This window comes from Triturus cristatus, chromosome 7 (assembly GCF_964204655.1).
Source record: "Triturus cristatus chromosome 7, aTriCri1.1, whole genome shotgun sequence".
NCBI lineage: Eukaryota > Metazoa > Chordata > Amphibia > Caudata > Salamandridae > Triturus > Triturus cristatus.
In genome coordinates this window covers 1,191,437,527-1,191,457,993 of record NC_140590.1, presented here as the reverse complement: position 1 = coordinate 1,191,457,993, position 20,467 = coordinate 1,191,437,527, and the positions used below count along the sequence as shown (strand labels likewise).

The following is a 20,467-nucleotide window of genomic DNA, read 5'->3' as shown; positions in this document are numbered from 1 at the left end:
TGAAGTTACAATAGGATGAGAGAGAACTCAAACTAAAGAGTATAACCATCCAGAACTGTGGATATAGGATTGGGATCGAGGGAGGGATGTGTAAAGAGGAAGGATGGTACTACTAGGGAGAACCATATATGGAAGTTGACAAAAGAGAAAAATTAACAATATGCCTGGGCAATGTCCTGGAAAAGTAAAGAGCGTGAAAAGAAAGATAGTACAACAGATACAAATTTAAAATGGACTAGAGGAACACAAGTAAGCACAAGGTAAAAATGTACTTCAGGCCAGGACATTTTTTGTGAATATGAAAATATGGACCATTCATAACATGCCAGAGCTGAGACTATGTCAATGTCAGAGGTTTTTATAAAGCGCACAAATCACCAAAGGTCTCAAGGCGCTAGCAACCATGACAAAGAAACCGGAGATTAACAGAAAATGCTCATGTGCCTACGCTTTTTGGGAAAAAAAACAGGTCTTCAGCTTTCTACGGAAGAGTAGATGGTCTGTTATAGAAAGCAGATCCAGTGGAAGTCTGTTCCACAACATTGGAGCCAAGTAAGAGAAAGATCGACCTCCGTTACGGGCTGTCCGAATATGAGGTTGGACAAGAAGAGGTCTGGAACTAGACCGCAAAGAGCGGCCAGGAGCATACCATTGAAGTTTTTTCGCCAGATATAATGGACCAGTGCCGTGAATTATCTTATGCGTGAGACAGAGGATTTTAAAACGCCCTCTTTGGCGAATCGACAGCCAGTGCAAGGTTTTTAGTGTGGGTGCAGAGGGAGTACGAGGGGGGAGATTCAAAACAAGCCTGGCGGCAGTATTCTGAAGGATTTGAAGTCTGGAAAGTAAATCCTGGTTAAGTGCAGTGAACAAGGCATTGCCATAGTCCAAACGACTAATGATAAGACCCTGGACCAAAGGTTTCCTTGCTTCTATGGGTAGCCATTTAAAGATCTTGCGTAGCATACGCATAATGCCAAAACAAGTCCCAAGCACTTGGTTTATATGGGTCTTTAAGGATAGAGAATTATCAATTGTGATACCCAAATTTCGGACTGCTAGCTTGGGCGAGGGACATATGCCCAGTTCTGAAGGCCACCAGTCACAGGTCCAAAGCTGTTCGGCCTTCCCAAACAAGATGACCTCTGTCTTCCCGCCGTTTAGTTGGAGCCTATTTAGATTCATCCAGTCATTGATCTTGATCAGACAACTCTTGAAGCGGATTTGGACATCAGACTGGTCGGGGTCACAGGTCACTAACAGCTGAGTATCATCGGCATATGATAATGTGTCAAAACCATAAGACCTGATGATATCTGCTAGGGGTGTTAGATAAACGTTAAACAGCATTGGGCTGAGAATGGAGCCCTGTGGGACCCCGACTGTTACTGGGTAAGAACGGGAGGCAATCCCGTCCACAGAAACCGTAGTGAAGCGGTCTGCCAGATAACTCTCAAACCAGTCCAGGGCCCTCCCTCTGACACCAATCTCCCACAGCCGATGCCTGAGAATGCTGTGGGAGATGGTGTCGAATGCTGCAGACAGATCCAAAAGGACCAGTATTGCAGATTCTCGACGGTCCAAGGCCAGTCGGATGTTATCCACTACTTCAATCACTGCGGTCTCCGTACTATGGGCCGCACGAAAGCCGGACTGGGAGGGATCGAGGAGCCTATGGGTTTCGAGATAGGCTGTGAGACATTTATTGACTAAAAGCTCCAACACCTTCCCGAAATATGGAAGCAAAGAAATGTGGCGATAATTTGCAGGCACGCTAGGGTCGGCTGAGGGTTTTTTAAGGATAGGCTTAACCTGCCCCACTTTCCACTTTTGCGGAAACGTGGCTTGGTTAAAAGACAAGTTGAAGGCAAGAGTTAGAGTATCCACGAATAGTGGTAACATTTTGGCACAGGAACGAGGAGGAAAGGGATCAGCTGGAGAGCCGGACTTAATCCTTCCTAAACTTTCGCTGACTTCAATTTTTGTTATAGGGTCAAACTCAGTTAATAAAGGGACATTGTTTAATTCTGACGAAGGACTGAGTTGACTCACGTTGGTGTTATGACCGCCCAGATCATCTGACCGAGAGGGAAATGAGGCATAGATGGTTTTAATTTTATTATCGAAAAACAAAGCGATGGAGTCAACCCAGTCTTGGGTGGGCAGAAAAAAAGATTGCTCGACCTGAGGGGCAGTAAATTCCTTAAGTATTTTATACAGCTCTTTACTTGAGTGAGCTGCATTATTAATACGCTGAGTGAGATAGACCCTTTTTGCAAATTTGATATTATTCATATAAATTGAGTGGAGGTTTATATAATTCCTACGATGTTCGTCGGTTTTTGATTTCCTCCACTGGCGCTCAGCGGCTCGGCATTGTTTATTAGTTTTTAATGCCGCAGTAAACCATGGTGAAGCATTGCTTTTTACTTGGACCCTAGTAAGAGGAAGAACTTTATCGAGGGTCTTTGTGATGGAGGATTCTAAATTACTAACAACGGAATCTACCGCATTGGCCTTCTCACCTTGTAATAAAAGCTCAAAATGCGATGAGAATGTATCCGTTTAGAGTTTGCGCCATGACCAGATCCAAGTGTTTTTCTTTAAGCTGTCATTGCTGTGCATGGTTAAGGGCATACTAAATTTAAGAATGAAATGGTCGGTCCATAGTGCCGAATAAGGAGATTCAATATTTAATTTAGAGGAATTTGTGAATACTAGGTCTAAGGTGTGACCCGCCGAATGGGTTGGTTCAGTCACCTTCTGCGTCAATCCTAATGTAAGCATTGCCCCAATAAGATGGACTGAATCGGGGTCAAGTGGCAATTCGGCATGATAATTAAAGTCTCCGAGGAGGATGAAGTTATCTGCTGCCAGTACATGAGGTGCAATAAATTCTAGCAACTGATTAACAAAATGCGTCTTCGAGCCCGGAGGTCTATATATCAATGCCCCATTCCATGATTCTGAACCGGGGATATCTAATGCGAAAATTAGAATCTCCAATAGGATAGAGGAAAGTGAATCAAGTATTCGAATTGCGGCTGGGCCTGTCGTTGCTACTGCGATACCTCCACCTCTACCTGTTTCTCTGTCAAGCCGTGTCAAACGATATTGCTCAGGAAACGCTGAGGCTACGCTCGCTGATGAGAACCCATGGAGCCAGGTCTCCGTGATAAAGCAGATTCTGGGTCTCTCTTCATCTAAAAGACTCCAGAGCTCAATCGCGTGTTTAGGTATAGACCTGGCGTTTAGGTATAAGGCTGACAGAGAGTTAGGTGCAGTTTTCGAGATGTTCGAGCAAAACAAGTCTGGCACCAGGGGACAGGTACTTGCCGCCTCTCTGCTGTTAACTGCAGGGTGGAACTTCTCGTGGACCACTAAAGGGTGTTGAAGATCACTGAGTGAGATGAAACTAAGTGGATTCAAAAGATGTAGCTCCACACTCGAATAGCACAGCATGATAGCGGTCCAGTAATTACAGCTTCTCCAGGGAGTCTGGGCGGCGGTCAGGCGCAGACGGGCGCAGACGGGCTTGCCTTTGGTGCGCCCTAAGCCGCGTTAAGTAGGCGGAGGGGGCGTGGCGTGCAGCTAGAATGCTAGAATGCTGACCTACAGCGCGTCCCAAGAATGGCCTCACGTCCCTCCGCAACAATCGGCACAAGCCGTGGCGGAACGAGGACCAGCCGATTCAAGCAGAGCAGAGTGTGCAAAACAGCGTATAGCAGCAGGTAAGGGAAAGGGTTTCTGATACAAGTAGTTTTTAAAATGATCGAGCACAGTTTTCAATACGTTTGCTTAAAAACAATACGATGGGAGGTTTAAAATTTACAGGTCCCTAGCATCCAATTCACACATAGCGTGTTTCACATAGGTTGAGAAAACAGAAACATAACAGTCCCCAACCGGGAGCAGTGTCGATGGCGTAAGAGTAAGGTGACAAACAAGAACATTTCTTCTGTATCTTGGTCCTCTACAGATGAATGTACTTGTAAGGCCTGGAACCGAAAAAACGTTGAAGAGTGGAACGCTGCTTACAGACTAACTGAGCAGTTTATAACCATTGTTTTAGTAGGTGTTCAGGACTTTTAGGAGCACAGATCTGTGTTTAATGGAGAGCCCCTTCCAGAACTTTGAAGTGCATTGTAGATGAGGTAGAACAGAGGGAGCAAAAAGAGTAAACCAAACCCGAACTGTAAATGAGAAAGAGGTGAGTGAACAAAAGGGAATGCCAGGCAGTGGAAAAAGAAGGGAAGCCGAGACCACGAGTCATTGAAGAGGAATGGTAGAAGATACTAAGAAAATAGTGACCCAGAATTGGGACCAGTGAATAGGACAGGGAACTAAAGGATAGAGGGTACAAAAGATAAAAATGGGTGCGTAGTCTTTGGGAATCAATGAAAGAGAAGAGGACACCACAGGTTTAAAGTGGAGCAATGTAGTTTATTTTATTTATTTATTTTTGGTATGTATAAAGTGCATAACTATCCACAAGGGCAGCAAAGTGTTTTAAATGAAGGAGCAAGCAGGTACATTCTAATAAAGAATATACCATATATTTAGAAATCTTTCATAGTAGAACCTGAGTATCAGAGGAAAGGTTAGAGGGTAGTGCATTAGTCTTGTAGATGGCTCTTGAACAGGTACGTTTGTAGTTTTCTTTCTGAAGGGGAGTAGGTTTTGATTGAGTCTGATGTTTTCAGTAGCTGGTTCCATAGTCTAGAAGTAGGCTTGGTTTAATGTCTTGTTTTTCTTTGTTTACAGAAAATCTAGAATGAGATGGAATTTTCTTCTTCCGTTTCTTCCCCAACAGCTTATATTTAAGTTAGGAAAGAAGATCAGTGTGGAGTGGTTTATGGGGAATGAGTATCACACCTTGTAGTATAACGCAAATATTGAAACGGTTGTGTTGAGTGTGTGTAACTTTGTGGCATGCCACAGTTTAATGGTTAAGAAGATAATCCTGATCTTGAGATATGAAATGAATGTAATCACAGCAGAGCTTTAGTCTATATTCCCATTCTTGAGTATAGGATGTTGAAAAGTAAACTGTTGGTAATGGTGTAGAACTCCACCCGGCAGACCCAGATCGAGTAATAGACTGCCATCACCTTCATCCAGGATTCTGAGGATATGATCTCTTTGCTGTTATTTGGAGAGTGTCAATTTCACTGCTGCATTTTGGCCTCAGCCGCAACAGGAAATTGTTCAGAAGGTTCCTTGTGGTCATGTGGTTACAGAGCTGTTTGGAGTTTTCGATTATTTCATCTAAAAATGTAAATTTAGTGATGGGTCTCAGGTTGTGAAGTTCATTTGAGTCAAGGTGGGGTTTCTTAAGAAGGGGGTATTGTCTGGGTTCAAGTGCAATGGTGAATGTTTACTTGGGAGAGAATGAAAAGAAAAATAGTTTATTAGGGAGGTACTGGGGCAAAGTCAGGGGATTATAACTCCTGAGGAGGGCAGAAGAGGTATGGAGTTGAGAAGAAGGTTCATACAGGGGTGAGAACAGAAATGAAGAATAAGAGGGTAAAAAAGGTCATGGCTACTTTCTGTTAGGTGAATGGAATGATGATACTATCGAGCTTAATTGTGTCATGGCGTATAGTGCAAACATGATAACTAAGCTTCACTATGTGTAATTGGTCACCAGTGTTCTTGGAATGAAAAGCAAGGCCACCAATTAATTAGTTTACTGCTCGCTTTATTTCAGGGAGTCTGTTTGCGGAATGTGATATCCCCGATATTGCTGTACCTGCCATAACATGGTTACAGGATGAGATGCTGGCTTCGGGGTGCAACAATAAGAATATACAGATCTGGGATGCAATTGAAGGACAGGCAAAGTGCCGACATATTTGCCGTGGGCACCATGGCCCAGTGCTGGCACTGGCTCACTCATCTCAACTCCTAGCATCAGCTTCAGGTAAAACCTAATGGGCACCACTTTATTTCATTCTGATTTTAATGGGCATTTATACTGAACATTTGAGTTTGTGGAATTTTCCTATGGCAGTTTTGCATATGTGCCAGTCAGCTTCATTGTATTTTGAAAAGCTAAGCAAATGTACATCACAGACATGTACCTATCCAGAGGACTTTCTCCCTATGCTAAAGCCTCACTGAATCTTATATTTTGAAAATCATTGGAAGATATTGCTACAACTGGGCTTTGCTCCTAGCAACTAATTCCACTAAACACTTTTTTAGCTCCTGAGAGAACACATATTGTCTTTGGCATGACCCATCGGGCTCTGAACTCAGAGCCTGGCTTTATGACAGGCCTCATTCCCAGCACTCCTGTACGCACTCCTTGTTTCAATGAATGAAGGCAGTTCACAAAATTGTTCCAACTAATTTCATTGATAACAAACCGGAATTAGCAATTTAATAGGCAGCTATAAGGGGTATACAGTGATTAGAAGGGGTTGGGACGTTGTGAGAAATTTAATTTGACTTTACTAAATAGGAGTTTAACTTTAGAGCCAAATGCACCATGCTTTATTTGCCGTTAAGAGAACCACATAACAACAGGTGAACACCTAACATAAGGAAACAATATAACAGTTGTTCCACGTACTAATTTTGAAGGCGAGGAACCAGCTAACCTTTGTAATCCAAAAAAAACTAAATCTCAGGTTAATGCTACACATGTGGAAGAAATCTTAGTTTTTAATCCTATCCAATTAGATTGTTGTATACAATTGAATCAGGTAATGGAATGTGATTGGGTAATCAACAGGGCACAGATTTGTTCTAGCAACAAAAATAATATAAAAATAATAAACCAAAGAAGACTTGTAGTTATCCTAAGAAGGCAGCAGGTACCTCATTCTAATTGTTGTACTGAAATATTGTAGGTATTAGAAAATGCATACATACCTCATGGTATCAAAGTTTTCATTTTCAAGTTAACAGTATTCAGCAACCTTCCCACAATACCACATTTTAGTTTCTATGTGATTGTAGCTAGTAAGAATATGAAGGAAGGAAACATTGGCGGGTTAATCATATATGTATTGAGCCTCAATTAAAAATGTACATCTAGTACTGACAAATCACATGTAATTCAGGCAATTGTATTAAGATTAGTGATAAATTAATGATAGAGTATTCAAAGGTAGCTTTTATTGTTAGTGTATATCATTTGCCAAGATTATTTAAAAAAAAAAAAAAAAAAGACCCTGTTAAGTGATAATTTCAAAACTTTGGAATTCATAATTGAGGACAACTGTGAAAATCTTTGGACTAGCCACTGGGATTTTGATAGTAACTTGTTTACAAGTAAGGAAACATTATTGAGAGTTTGGAGTTAATAAATGTGCAAAACATTCATTAGTTAATTGTGCCTCAATAACAAACTTGAAACGAATGTCAAATGCTTAGATTTTTTTATCGTAAAAACTCTAAGGGGCCGGGTCCAATTCCGGTCGGAAGGGCTCCTACCAACGGTCGGAGCCCTTCCGTCCGATTCGGATCACGTCGGCCGGATTCCTTTCCGACGGAGCCATTCTGATGGGCTCGGTCAGAAAGGAATCCGACACGGATTTCCGGATTGCAGACAACAGGCTCGGAGAGCCCGTCCGCCGTCAGGAAATCTCCCAGCACAATAGGATTCCCCCTATAAAAAGTCATGGTATAGACTGTAAAATTCTTGCATACGCCGATGACGTGGCGATTCTTACCCCGGCACCAACTGAGGCCATAAGGGAGGTTGAGAGGGAAGCCTTAAGTTTCGGCCAGGTCTCTGGATATGCTTTGAATGGGCCAAAGACACAAATAATTAAAAACGACAACACAGACTGCCTCGACTATCGTGTAGTGGAATTTGGTGTCTATTTAGGGGTTGCAATCTCGGCGGATCTTAACAAGGTTGTCGAAAGGAATATAGATCCAATAATAAAGAAAGTAAAAATTGATATGGGTAGATTGCATAACCTGCATCTCTCTATAGTTGGACGAACGAATATCATTAAAATGATAATTCTGCCAAAATTCCTCTATCTTTTTAGATCTATTCCACTTGTATTTGAGGTAAAATGGTTTACTATAATAGAGCAGATGGTAAATAGATTCTTGTGGGCACACGGTAAGACAAGAAGGGCTTTACGGTATATGGCACTCCCTAGAGATAGGGGAGGATGGGCAGTGCCTGATCTGAAAATGTATTATTGGGCAGCAGCCTTACAGTATATGTCTGGCCTTTTAGGGGGTGGTAACACTGACTTAGAGGACACTTTTGGCTCTATATCTATCTATTCGATATTATTAGGAGAAGAAGCAGAGAATGTACTCCTGAAATACACTGACCCAAGCTACTTTAAAAGGACAAAATTCAAGACGCTGATAGCTGCCCATATGATATGGGTATCCTTCAAGAAAAGAATCGGACTAGGGAGATTTAATGCATACACTCTATTATATAAAAACCACACTCTGCCGGGGGACATATTTTCAGATTCGGTTTTTGCAGATTGGGGGAGCAGAGGTATAACGATGGTTAAGGATTTAATGGACATAAATGGAATACGGCAGTTTGCGGATATTCAAATAACTCATGGGGTGGAGTCTAGAAGTTTTTTTAAATACTTACAGGTCAGGAGTTTTTTAAACACCAAAAAGGGTGGGTCTGCCGGGTTTGTGGAAAACGCAAATATGGAAATCGTTGGGGGTAGGGAGAATTGTACTATTAAAAGACTCTATGCTGAACTTATAGGGGGAAGAGAAGATGACCTGGAGAAATTTCAAAAAAAGTGGGATGAGAAACTCTGAGTGGGATAGGAGTGCTTCTCACTCTCATTAGAATTAGCTCAGAAAGTTCTTTGTTCAGCTGCACTTCAGGCTCAGCATTATAAAACAATTTACTCACTATACTATACACCAGCCAGGATCGCGCAGTGGGGAGGGCTGGCTGGTATTACTTGTTTTAGGTGCGATAGCTCTGAGGCAGACTTAATACATGTCTTCGCTACCTGCCCACATCTACTTCCGACTCAGAGGGCTATAGAAGTCTTCTTAGGCAGATTACTGGGAAGTGAGGTCACCCTCAACCCCCCGATTATATTGCTGGGGTTAAATAATGAAGGTATAGTGGACTCTAAATGCCTTTTTATGTTTGTGGCTATGGCTGTTCTGCGAATTTGTATTGCCTCGGCCTGGCTGGAACGAATCCCACCCACATTTAATCAGTGGCTGGCGAGACTGCTCTCGGTATACAACCTCGAGAAAGAGATATACGCGAGGAAGGGCAAAAGGGGAAGAAAGTTAGGACTACAAATTTGGGAACCCATCACTACCTGGAAGGAAAATTAAAAATCACTGACAAAGTAAGATTTGAATCTAAATTTCTTTCTTGTTTATTTTTCAGGTTTAGCTACAATGGTCATTGCATACCTGGCTTTGGTTTCTTTTTTAAAAATGGATTTATGTAGCACTCTGTAATATGTTTGTCATGTTGATTATGCTCTGTAAAAAAATTGAGGAAATGGTAATAAAAATATATATAAAAAAAAAAAAAAGGAAATCTCCCAGTACTCCCCCCGGCCGCCTCTTTGCGACTGAGGGAGTACGATGGCAATTTTTTCACTGCCTTTTCGTGCCGGGTTTTCCGGCACGAAAAGGCAGTCGGAAACTATCTTTTGGGGCCCCCAGTAGGGCCCCATGGGTGCGAGGCTGCCGAATGGCAGCCTGGGGGCACCTATGGTGCCCCTCTGTGGATCCCTGCACCTGGTGGCAGGCACCTTGGGGTGCCGCCCACAGGGTGCAGGGTTGAACTGCACCCCTGCTTTCAAGGATGCAGGCATGCATTCCGCTCGTAATGCATGCCTGCATTGTCTTGTATACGAGTGCGACCGAAACCTGTTCGGTCGCATCGTACTAGCAGGGCCGTAACCGACGAAAGCAGGTCGGTCAGTCGGTTACGGCTCCTGACGGATGTCGGATGGACCTGAGTCCGTCCAACATCGGAATCTGCCCCTAAATGGTGAATTGTCAGGCGATCAAGTTATGCCTTGTTGGGAGAAAGTATCTGTATTAATTTTCAGATTGCACTTTGTACAAAAAGTTAGCAAATCCTCAATTCATTCAGTGTCAAATTTATTTAGTATGAATAATGAGGCAGCAGTTGCAACTGTCTTAGAAGTCAGTCTAATAGTAGACAGAAAAATTTGTTTGAGCATTTATTTATCTCGGACAAGGCACTGTGGGATGATGAAGTTATTCACTTGTTAATCAATGTCTTGAGAAGAAGTAGTTAAGGTTGTATCTTTCTAAAAGAAAGGGAACGGTTTTCATATAATATTGATAATATTCGAGTCACATTTAGTTGATTACTCAATCCTCAAACTAAAATTCCAACTTTTTCGGGGATTAGGAAAATTGACAGATCTCTCGCTTCGGCAATGAGTTATGCTCTTGTGGAAAAGAGTGTTAGGAGGTAGGCATATGCATCAAAGAATCTCTTACATCATGAGGTGATATTGTGGTTCCCCTCCCTGAACTCCCGAAATCAAACACATACAAGTATCAATATTTTACAGAGAATTAGAATTTATTATGTGCTATTTTTTTTCACTTCGTAATCACCAACATCATAATAATAAATATGCAATTGATTAAAAATAAAATGAGGGTGAAAACTGTAAATGTACTGCAAACATTTATCACACAGCCATAAGGTATTAAACTAAAGTATGTAACTAAATTGCATTCAGCTATCTTACAACTTCATGTATTAGCTGATACAATATCATGCAATTTACCAAGACTGTGGACAGTTCCCTGCACAGTAAGTCTCGAACTGTTCTCTTGTTTGTAGTATTTCTCTCCAGCAACAATTCCATGTGATTTTCCCATCCCAGTTTCTAAGGTCTTCTCGTCTATTAGAGTATATTGAGCAAGTGTGTGCTCATTATAAACTCTGCATTTGGTACATTTGTATGATGTTACAACGCATGCTTTTACCCCACATGCCATCACAACGCAAGTTGTTACAATGACTTGCTGTCGGGGGGCACTGGAGTTTGAAATAGTATAATTTACTATTCCAACTCCAGTGTGTGCAACAGTAGGGAAGGCGTTGGAGTTAAATCCAACTCCTTATACCCCCCTACAGCAAACCATTTCGTTGTAATGGTATGCAAGGTAAAAGCATGCGTTATAATGCAAGCGTTGCAACGGTTGTTTCCCATTTGGTACACAGACAGAGGACAGTGCTCTTGGTAGTTCATTAAGAGTCATGCAGAAGCTACTACCTTTGTACAATATAAATTCCACCAGGATGAAATGTGCACAAGGTCATCCTGCAAACAGACTTCAGCTACTATACAACAGAGTAGAAAATCCCTCTCTGGCTATTGCATCTCTGAATATTGCAATATGAGCAGCGGAAAATAGGTTGTAACTAATGTAGCACATACACACTGTGTAAGCTTGCACAAGAAATGAAGATAGGAAGCTCATGTTTAAAGGAACTAGGCCTAACACATGTATGGTTAATTAATCGAGCACTCATACCTTTTTAGTGCACAATCGATGACTGTGTTGACATGCATTAAGTTATGTAACAAGTATAACATTATTTAACATATATAAAAAGTGTGCTCATGCTTAGCAAGTTTGGCAGCTACAATTTTTTCCAACTTTGGAGGAGATTACAATGTGGGGCGGACTTGCATCTGCCTGACACCATCTCGTAAACGGGACCTCCTGTTTGTGGCCTCGCCTGCCTCATTAGGATGCGACCGAACAGTGTTCAGTCGCATTCTGACATTTCCGTATGGGAGCATTCATTACGGCTGTAAACCGTCCGTAATACTTGCTCCCATAGGGAAATGGGAGATGTTGTTTATCCCTGCACCCTGTGGCAGGCACCCCAAAGTGCCTGCCACGGAATGCAGGGATCAACAGGGGGGCACCATAGATGCCGCCTCAGCCCCCAACCAGAGGCCGCACACACAAGGAGGCCCTGCTGCGGGCCCCTAAACACACAGAGGCCGGTATGGAAACCATGCTGGAAACTGTGCATTGTAATCCCCAGGGCGAAAGGCTCACCATTTGGGATTACGAGCCGGTTCCGACCTGCCCGTCGGAAGCCACCCTGAATGACCGGCCGGTTTCAGTTCCTACCGGCTGATGCATAATCAGTCTGTCGAAAATTGGAACCGACGATGGGGGGGTCGGAAAGCCTCCGACCAAAGGTCGGAGGCTTTCCGACCTCCATCGTAATAGGCCCCTTAGTGTAAAGACAAAAATCACCCCTCTCTCAAGTTGCAGGGCTAATTCATATGTACACATAAAAAATAACTGGTCATAGAAGGAAATCCTTGAAATCCTTTTAAGATGGAGTAAGAAATCAAACAGTAATAGCATACAAAACATGTAACAAGAAGATAAGCATATATTTGACAAGAATAGCATGACAGAAGTTTCACCAGTCAATTCAGTTAAACACTAGACTCTTTTTGAAATGATTGTGTGAGAAGCATGCCCAAAAATATCCCTGATAATTATATTGGAATGGAGAAAACATACTGATTTAGTGTATGGTGTTAATAAATGAAATCTTAAATGTACCCCCTCACCTCCAGTCACAAAGCTATTATTTCTACGAATGAAGATAAACTGAGGAATGTTGTTCGGGAAAGCAGTTCACCCCAAGGCACCATATCCACTATTAATCAGAATATGAACTTGTCAGGTTGATGATGTAGTACAATCCCTTTTAGATATAAAGAATCTCTTTTACATCCAATACATAAAAATGTGATAAGTTCAAATCTGCGATCTTTGCCGCATTACCAGTTCTCTTGATGAGAGGGATGAATTTGTCCCCCAATATGAGGATGGCAGTTAGTGTGAGGAACTGCAGGATACCAATGGCCTGGACACTTCCTCAGATAGTGCCTCGCTTCTCCTCCTGGCCATGCCACAGAAGAAAGTGCCCTCTTTGCTGTCATTATGTGGAGGGCCGCAAAAGTGCTTGACATGTACTTACCCACTATGGAGGTAGACACTAATTTTCTCACAGAGGTCCTCCAGTCAGACAGATGGCAGGCACCTATGAATCCTCTGTTGCCCTTCAACAAAGCCCTCCCAGATACCCTTCCTTTGGGCACTTGGGCAAAACTATGCCCTCGGCCTCCAGTAAATAGGCAAATCGCTTGTCACCACAGATGAGCACCAGGGAACCCTGACTTCTCACACAACATCCTACTCCTTTGTGGTACAGGCATCTACATTTAAGGTGAATTCTAACGCCTCACCAACCACCCCACCTGATCATGATTCCAAACACATTGAGACTTTTGGTAATCATATGTTTTAATCAGCAAGCCTTGTTCTACGGTCTGTTAATGCCATCTGCCCTGGGAGAGATTCTGCCTGCCGTTCCGGACGGCCTTCAGCCACCCTTTACCCTGGCTATTCATGATGGACAAGGTGCAGCAAAGTTTATAGTCCACTGTGGTTTGAACACCACCGACTGCTTAGGTTGGGCAATTGGCACGAATGTGGCACTACGGGACCATTCCTGTATGAGGTCTACAGGCTTCTCTGGGGATGTCCAAGTCTCTTTAATAGACCGCTAGAATCCTGACCAAAACATGCTCCTTGGGTCTGTTTCCCCCCACCAGCAAGTCCATCAATAATTTTGCCCCCTCCGTGGCTACTGTAGGGATTTCCGGTATCACCAACGTTAGACCCTGCCACCAGCCCATCAGGGGTCTCAACCTTTTGGTGACCATGGCTCATGAAGACAGTATTTGGACAAAATATCAAGTTAAAAATATCATGCTATAGAAATGTAAAAGATAATGTTTCTACAGAAATATTATGACAAAGAATATCGTCAAGAATATCAATATTTTGATAAAAAATATCATTGCTTGAACATTGTTTTCATTATAGTTTAAAAAAATATCGTTTTCAATTAATTCCGTGTGTTTTAGTTAATATATAAGCTTCAACTGGCAATATAGTTAGACTAATTGCTATTTATTTGTAACAATATAGTTTTTTATTTTTTTAGTAATTTATTTTGAAATGTAATTAGTAATTTTAAGTTTAGTAGCAAGATGTTGGGTTTGTAGGTGAATAGGGTGGGAAGTTAATTACAATATAATTAATTTAAATGTAATGATATTATTTTTTAATGTACTATTTAATTATCAATTATGTTAATTGTTTTACATTTTTTAATTGGCAGATTGTAATTTTATTATTAACTGTATGCTATTAATGGGGATTATTTAATTGATTATTGTTTTTTTAATTGTTACTCTACATGTTTATTTAATTATTTTAATTTTTATGAATATTTAAATTGTAATAGTATGTTATATTTTAGTAGCAGGTTGTTTGGCTTGTAGGGGAATAGGTTAGGACGATAATTAGATTAAATGTAATTTTAATTGTAGGTATTTATTGTAAATTCAGTAATAAATGTATTTATTATATTGATTGTTCAATTGTTACATTACATTTTGTTTAAATGTATTTTATTTTTTAGTTTAATTATTTGTAAAATTGTATTTATATTGTATTGTTTTTTAGATTTTTGGTTTTTTAATAAGGTGCTCAAATGTTCTATGTAGTTTAATTTATTATTTTCTATTCTGTATTTAAATGGTCTTAATACTTATTTTGAGCTTTTATTATTATATGTTATTCTTTCAAAGTCTAGCGTTTTCCCTACTGTTGCTTACACTCGAGTGGGAATAGAAATCTAACACCTCCTGTGTCCAGCGCTTTCCAAACTGTTGCTTTGACCTGTAGTGTGAATCGTAAATCTAACCCCTTTAAATTCCATTGCTTTCCCTACTATTGAATAGAATGATTTGTTTTTATTTGATAGTGTTTTTTATTGTTTTTTTTAATAATAAATTTAGTGTACACTCTAAGAAAATACCTTTTACTTAATGTGTTACTTTTCTATAAGTTAAGTAATTTTGTTGCTATATATATACATATGTTTCTGAATTTTTAATTTATTTTACTGTTAGTGCTGGAAATTTGAATATTGGAAAAATGGTTTGTTGAACTTTTTTAGTTATATATATTTATTTACTCAAAAATAGAAATATATTTTAAATAAATATATTTTAAATGATTAAATAAACCTTATTTTACATTTAAAGAGTGAAATGTTTAAAAACACACAATTTTAAGAAGATATTTATATTTTAAAAAAAATGTAAACACATTTTTTTACACTATTTGTGTAATTTACATTATAAGTATATAATCATGTTATTATTGACAATGATATTTTTGATACAATATTTCTGTATGCCGATATTTGTGGTCACAATATTCTGTCAGTTATCCCATAAAGACAGTTTCTGTGGTATCAGGGAAAAAGTGCAGCTCTGACCCCAGCCCCTCCATCTGCTGCATCCGCAAAAACTCTTTATTATGTCGATCTATTCTAGGAAAGGTAGTAAACGGAGATCTGCAGTCTCCTGAAGAGGCCCAATTTTAAATTAATCTGTTAGAAATGCGGGCAAATAGGCGATTTGCTTAGTGATGAATGCCTTCCTGCCCACCATCAGAGGGAGAATGTTGTAGGTGCTGAAGGACCTCACTACATCCATGTGGTACTGCAACAAGCAGGAAGAGGTGGGTTCTTGGGTCCTGTGCCAGGAGGCTCTAAGCTTCGTGAAGTAATGGGACCGCCCGGGGATTTCCCTGGTGGTGAACCACCTGGTGGGCTATTTAAATGCCAGGGCAGCATTCAAACTCAGAACTGGCGAAACATCAAGACCAGAAGAGATATGGTATTGGGGCATACAATTGACAGGAAATGGGCAGGCATATAGCATAGAGCACAGACAATCTCAAACTCCTCAGTAATTAGGGAAACTAAGCTGAAGTTGACCTCATACTGGCACTACACCCCTGGACAGTTACACAAATGGTTTCTTCAAAAAAGTGGCACATTGCTGGAGAGGATGTGGAATAACTGTAATGCAATGCCCTAAATTGACCTGCTTTTTGAAAGAGGTGCTGGATAGCTTTGACAAGATCATGGACAATGAAGTCTCCCGTTTTTCAGAATATATTTTTCTACAACTTCCTAATAGATTGACGTATCCTCTATATTCTCTTAAATGTAAACAGATCGCCATTGCATTGTGTCCAGCTACACAGATGATTCTATCTCTGTGGGGTACCAATAGCGCTCCGAACTATGGGACATGGCTATACAAATTGTGGGACTTATTTGACATGAACAAGATCTTTAGGCACTTCAAATTCAAATTTCAAGATAAATGGGCTCCCTTTATATCCTTCCTATGCATGTAATTCAGAGAAATACAGTACCCTCGTTATCTAAAAATCTTAAATATCCTGCAGCCACCAACTGAAAGTTCTTTGTGTATAACTGCAAAAGATTGTTGAACGTCAACTCCTGCATATGGTGTTGTCCGAGTCGGTCCTTACTGCCCTGCAGTCTGATGTACCCTACCATGAGTGATTGTTAAGGTGGACTATGTCTACAACACAGTTATAAATCATTGATCACTTTATTTGTTGTTTGGGGGGGGGGGGAAAGGGGATTGCTTGTTTTTTTCTCATCGCAATGCTTGCCTGGCCTATGGTTGTAGGCATTGTAGTAAGCTGTATTTGTTTAACATAAAAGTAATAAAGAAAATTGATCCACAAATGCCAGGGCAGCCAAACACACCTGCCGATACCTAGTGGGTCACACTTTTCAGTTTTGCCTGCAGGCGGTGTAGGGCATCTTCCAAGAATGAGGAGAACTCTTGCTCGATCTATTTTGCCCATTCAAAAGAGCTCAATACTAAACTTTTGCTTGCTGGAGTTCCCCTACCTCTCAGGGTCTCATTCTGCCTAGAGTGGAGAGCGGGGCTGCTGTATGCCTTCCTGCCACTGCTTCTCCTGCTCAGCTTCTGAAGAAGTGCAGGAACGACTGGACCCAAGTCATCCTTATGGCACTGGACTGGGCCAGGAGAGTGTGTTTGCCAGAACTTCTGGGCATGACCATCTATCCTCTGATGAGATTACTGTTTTGGGAGGATCTTCTTTATTTAAATCGCCTGTTGTGATGAGTTTTAAAAGATTTGTAACACTCTTTTCAGCCAAAGCACTTTTATACCACAGTGAACTAAGCCCTTACCTTTTTGATGTGCACCTCTTTTAAGCCACTGTACATCTCTAATGTTGAAAACAGTTTTCTCATTGCCATTACATTGGTTCGGTGTGTGAGCGAGCTGCAGCCATTTTATTTAGTCCACCTTGTACAACATTCTTTCCAGATGAGCTGGTATACATGAATTGAGCTTCCTTTCTATCAAAAGTGGTCACTCACTATCAGGTCAAACAAGATATCATTCTTCCAGCATTCTTTGCTCTGCCTCATCCTTCGAAAAAGGAAGAGAGAGACCCCCTTGTTTGCATCCTAAGAGAGCACTCTGTTTTTACATAGAAACATCAGGTGGACAATCAGCTCTTTGTGGAGTTCTCTAGGGCAAAGAAAGCCAAAGTAGTGCAAAAACGCACCATCTCCCCATGGATTGTTCTTTGCATTAAAATCTGCTATGTACTGGTTAAGGAGCAGATCAATAAGGCTTACGGGCTCATTCCACTAGAGCCAACACTGCTGCCATTGCATTGGCAGGTGGAGTGTCTCTCCTGGACATTTGTCAGACGCAACAGGGGCGTCAGTACACACACTCATGAAGCACTACTGCCTAGTCAGGTCTGTGGAAAGGGGCATTTTGCCTGCTTAGTCCTGGTGGACTTTTTAGTTTGATGCCAGTTCACAGACCCACCATCTGGGGAGGTACTACTATGGTATATATTTACAAGGTGTGGAGTTTGTGGTTAGAATTATCCATCAGAAGAACAAGTTTGTTACCTTGGGTAACGCTCTTTCTGGTGGATATTCTCTCTAACCGTAGATTCATCACTGACCCTCCCACCTCTCTGTTCTGAGAACTGGACTCTTTTCCCATCTGAAAATATCCAGATTTCGAGACCTACACACTGCATGTGCCAGTCTGCTTATGGACTCTTCATCTGAATGCGCCTAAAAAAGTAACTGACTAAATATAGATGTTCGAGGCATACGAGCTGCAGATTGTACACTTAGAATAGATCGCCATCTGGTGTTGGGCCCGGATGTTTGCAGTTTGTTTTTGTTCTTTGGACAGTCTTTGGAAGTCACGAGTTCGGTGACTCCTCCTTCGGTCCGTACTGCGCATGGGCTTCGGCTCCATCCTCAGATTGTTTTTTTCCGCCATCGGGCTCGGATGTGATACTTCGTGCTCCGGCTTCGAACTTCTACGGTTCCAGCCTCAACGGAAAATCCTCGTTCTTCGAGTTTCTTCATCTAACTTCATCTCTCGAAGCGGCACTTTTCTCCATTCCGCACATCGGCACCGGCCCTCGGGCCCTCCTCGACTCCGGTCCCGGCCGATGGAAAGGACTCCGTTCAAAAAGTGCTCAAAATGTGGGTCTAAATTTCTCCACACCGACCTCCATCAGGTGTGTAACCTTTGCCTCTCTCCAGAACACGAGGCTAGAGACTGCCCCGCCTGTAAGTCTTTTCGATCAAAAAAGACCATCCGGGATCGAAGAGCTCGACGCACCATGGCGCACTCATCGACCGCAGCTCCACCGAACATCTTCGGAGACGACGCCGGAGCTTCGGGGCAACTACACACCGAGCAGGAGGAAGACGTCGTCAGCGCTTCCGAGGCCGACGACTCCGACGTGGAGGACATCACACCGGCGCAGCGGGTCGTGAGTACTGTACCCCCTCCCACCCCCGCGCCCAAAACCAAAGAGACTCAGGTTACGCCCTCGCCTGCAGGCCTGGGTAAAACCAAGCACACAGCTTCAATCACCCCACCTTCAGGCCCGGTGTCGAAGCCTCAAAAGTCTCACGGCAGCTCGGGCTCGAGCCAGCCGACGCCTGGTGCCGATAAACACCGTCCGGCACCGAAGAAAGTGATACCCAGCTCGACTCCGAAGCCACCGGTGCCGAACTCTCGGTGTCGACAAAACAAACACAAATCTGTCGGCACCGACGCTCCGGCGCCGAAAACTACTTCGACGCCGAAAAAACCGGAGGTTCCAAAAAAGCATGGCGCAGAGAAACCATCGAAATCCTCGGCTCCGAAAACATCGGCGCCAGCGGACGATTCGGTGCCACTGGACCTCTTTACACCAGACCCTTTGCAAAAGACTCTATTTAAAGATCCAAAGACTGGGCTATTGACTTTAGTTGTCAAGAAAAGACGTCTTGACACACCGGCTCCTCCTCCACCCCCCCAAGCGGAAGGACTCTGCTACTTCTCCTCTCAGAGTGCCCTCCCCACTACCTCCTCCTCCGCCTCCGCCACCTCCTCCACCCCCTCCCCCTCCCAGGTCTCCGCCACCCTTGCCTCATCACTCCCTGACCCCGTCCCCAGATCCGGATTACGGGGATCCAGATTATGACCCGGCGGACGCCCCAATGGACCCCACTCCACCGGGGACCCCAAACCCATGGGAAGACTACCAAAACCCTGACATACCGGATGTGCCTCAGGACGACCTATACCCATCCAGGCCGTCTCCCCCAGAGGACTCCTTAGGGTTTCACCACTTAGTGCAGAGAGCAGCACACTACCATGGGGTGGAAATGCATAGTGAACCAGTGGAAGAAGACTTCCTACTGGATACATTTGACATTCAGGACAAGTCCACAGCTATCTTGCCCATGCTTAAAGGTGTCACCAAGCATGCTGCAGAGGTGTTCAAAGACCCTGTCAGGGCCAGGGTATTGAACCCTAGAATAGAAAAAAAGTATAAGGCGGCACCCACAGACCCTACATACATTAAGGGCCCTGCTCCCTTAGATTCCCTAGTTGTGCCCACAGCTAGAAAGCGGGCTAACTCCCAGTCCCAGTCCTCAGGAGAGGCCCCGCCGCCCGATAAGGAATCCAAACTTCTAGACGCGTCTGGCAAACGCACCGCCTCCCAAGCGGCTAACATCTGGCGCATTGCAAATACACAAGCGCTACTTGCGCGCTATGACAGAGCACACTACGATGAGCTTGAGGCTCTTATACAGCACCTCCCCGAAAAACACAAACGCAAGGCTCATGACCTGATACAGGAGGGTAAACTGATTACTAACCCCTCCATTAAGTGTGCCCTCGATGCAGCTGACACTGCTTCTAGAGCCATAAATACTAGTGTCCTGCTTCGTCGTCATGCCTGGCTCAGGATCTCAGGGTTCAAGCCTGAAGTCCAGGCGTCCATACTAAATCACCCCTTTGACCAACAAACTCTCTTCGGACCGAAGGTGGATGAAGCATTAAATTAAAAAGGACACAGACACAGCAAAGTCTATGGGGGCACTACAATCACAGGCCCCTAAACGCTCCTTTCGACGCTCATCCTTTCGTAGCACAGGCAGAGGCTACTCCACCGATAGCGCCTCTACCTCCTACAAGTCCCC

The 20,467-nt window shown here is 42.7% G+C and overlaps 1 protein-coding gene across 3 annotated transcripts in view; it reads left to right on the top strand.

Moving 5' to 3' along the window:
• The window catches only part of TEP1 (telomerase associated protein 1), a 1,383,286-nt gene that overhangs the window by 929,061 nt on the left and 433,758 nt on the right, over positions 1-20,467 (top strand). For all 3 annotated transcript variants that reach the window (XR_014966740.1, XM_085618536.1, XM_085618535.1), the window contains exon 41: positions 5,711-5,923. Coding sequence is in view for 2 of the 3 variants with exons in the window: in XM_085618536.1 (XP_085474662.1) it covers positions 5,711-5,923 (213 nt within the window). In the remaining variant the exon portion in view is untranslated. The remainder of the gene's footprint in view (positions 1-5,710; positions 5,924-20,467) is intronic.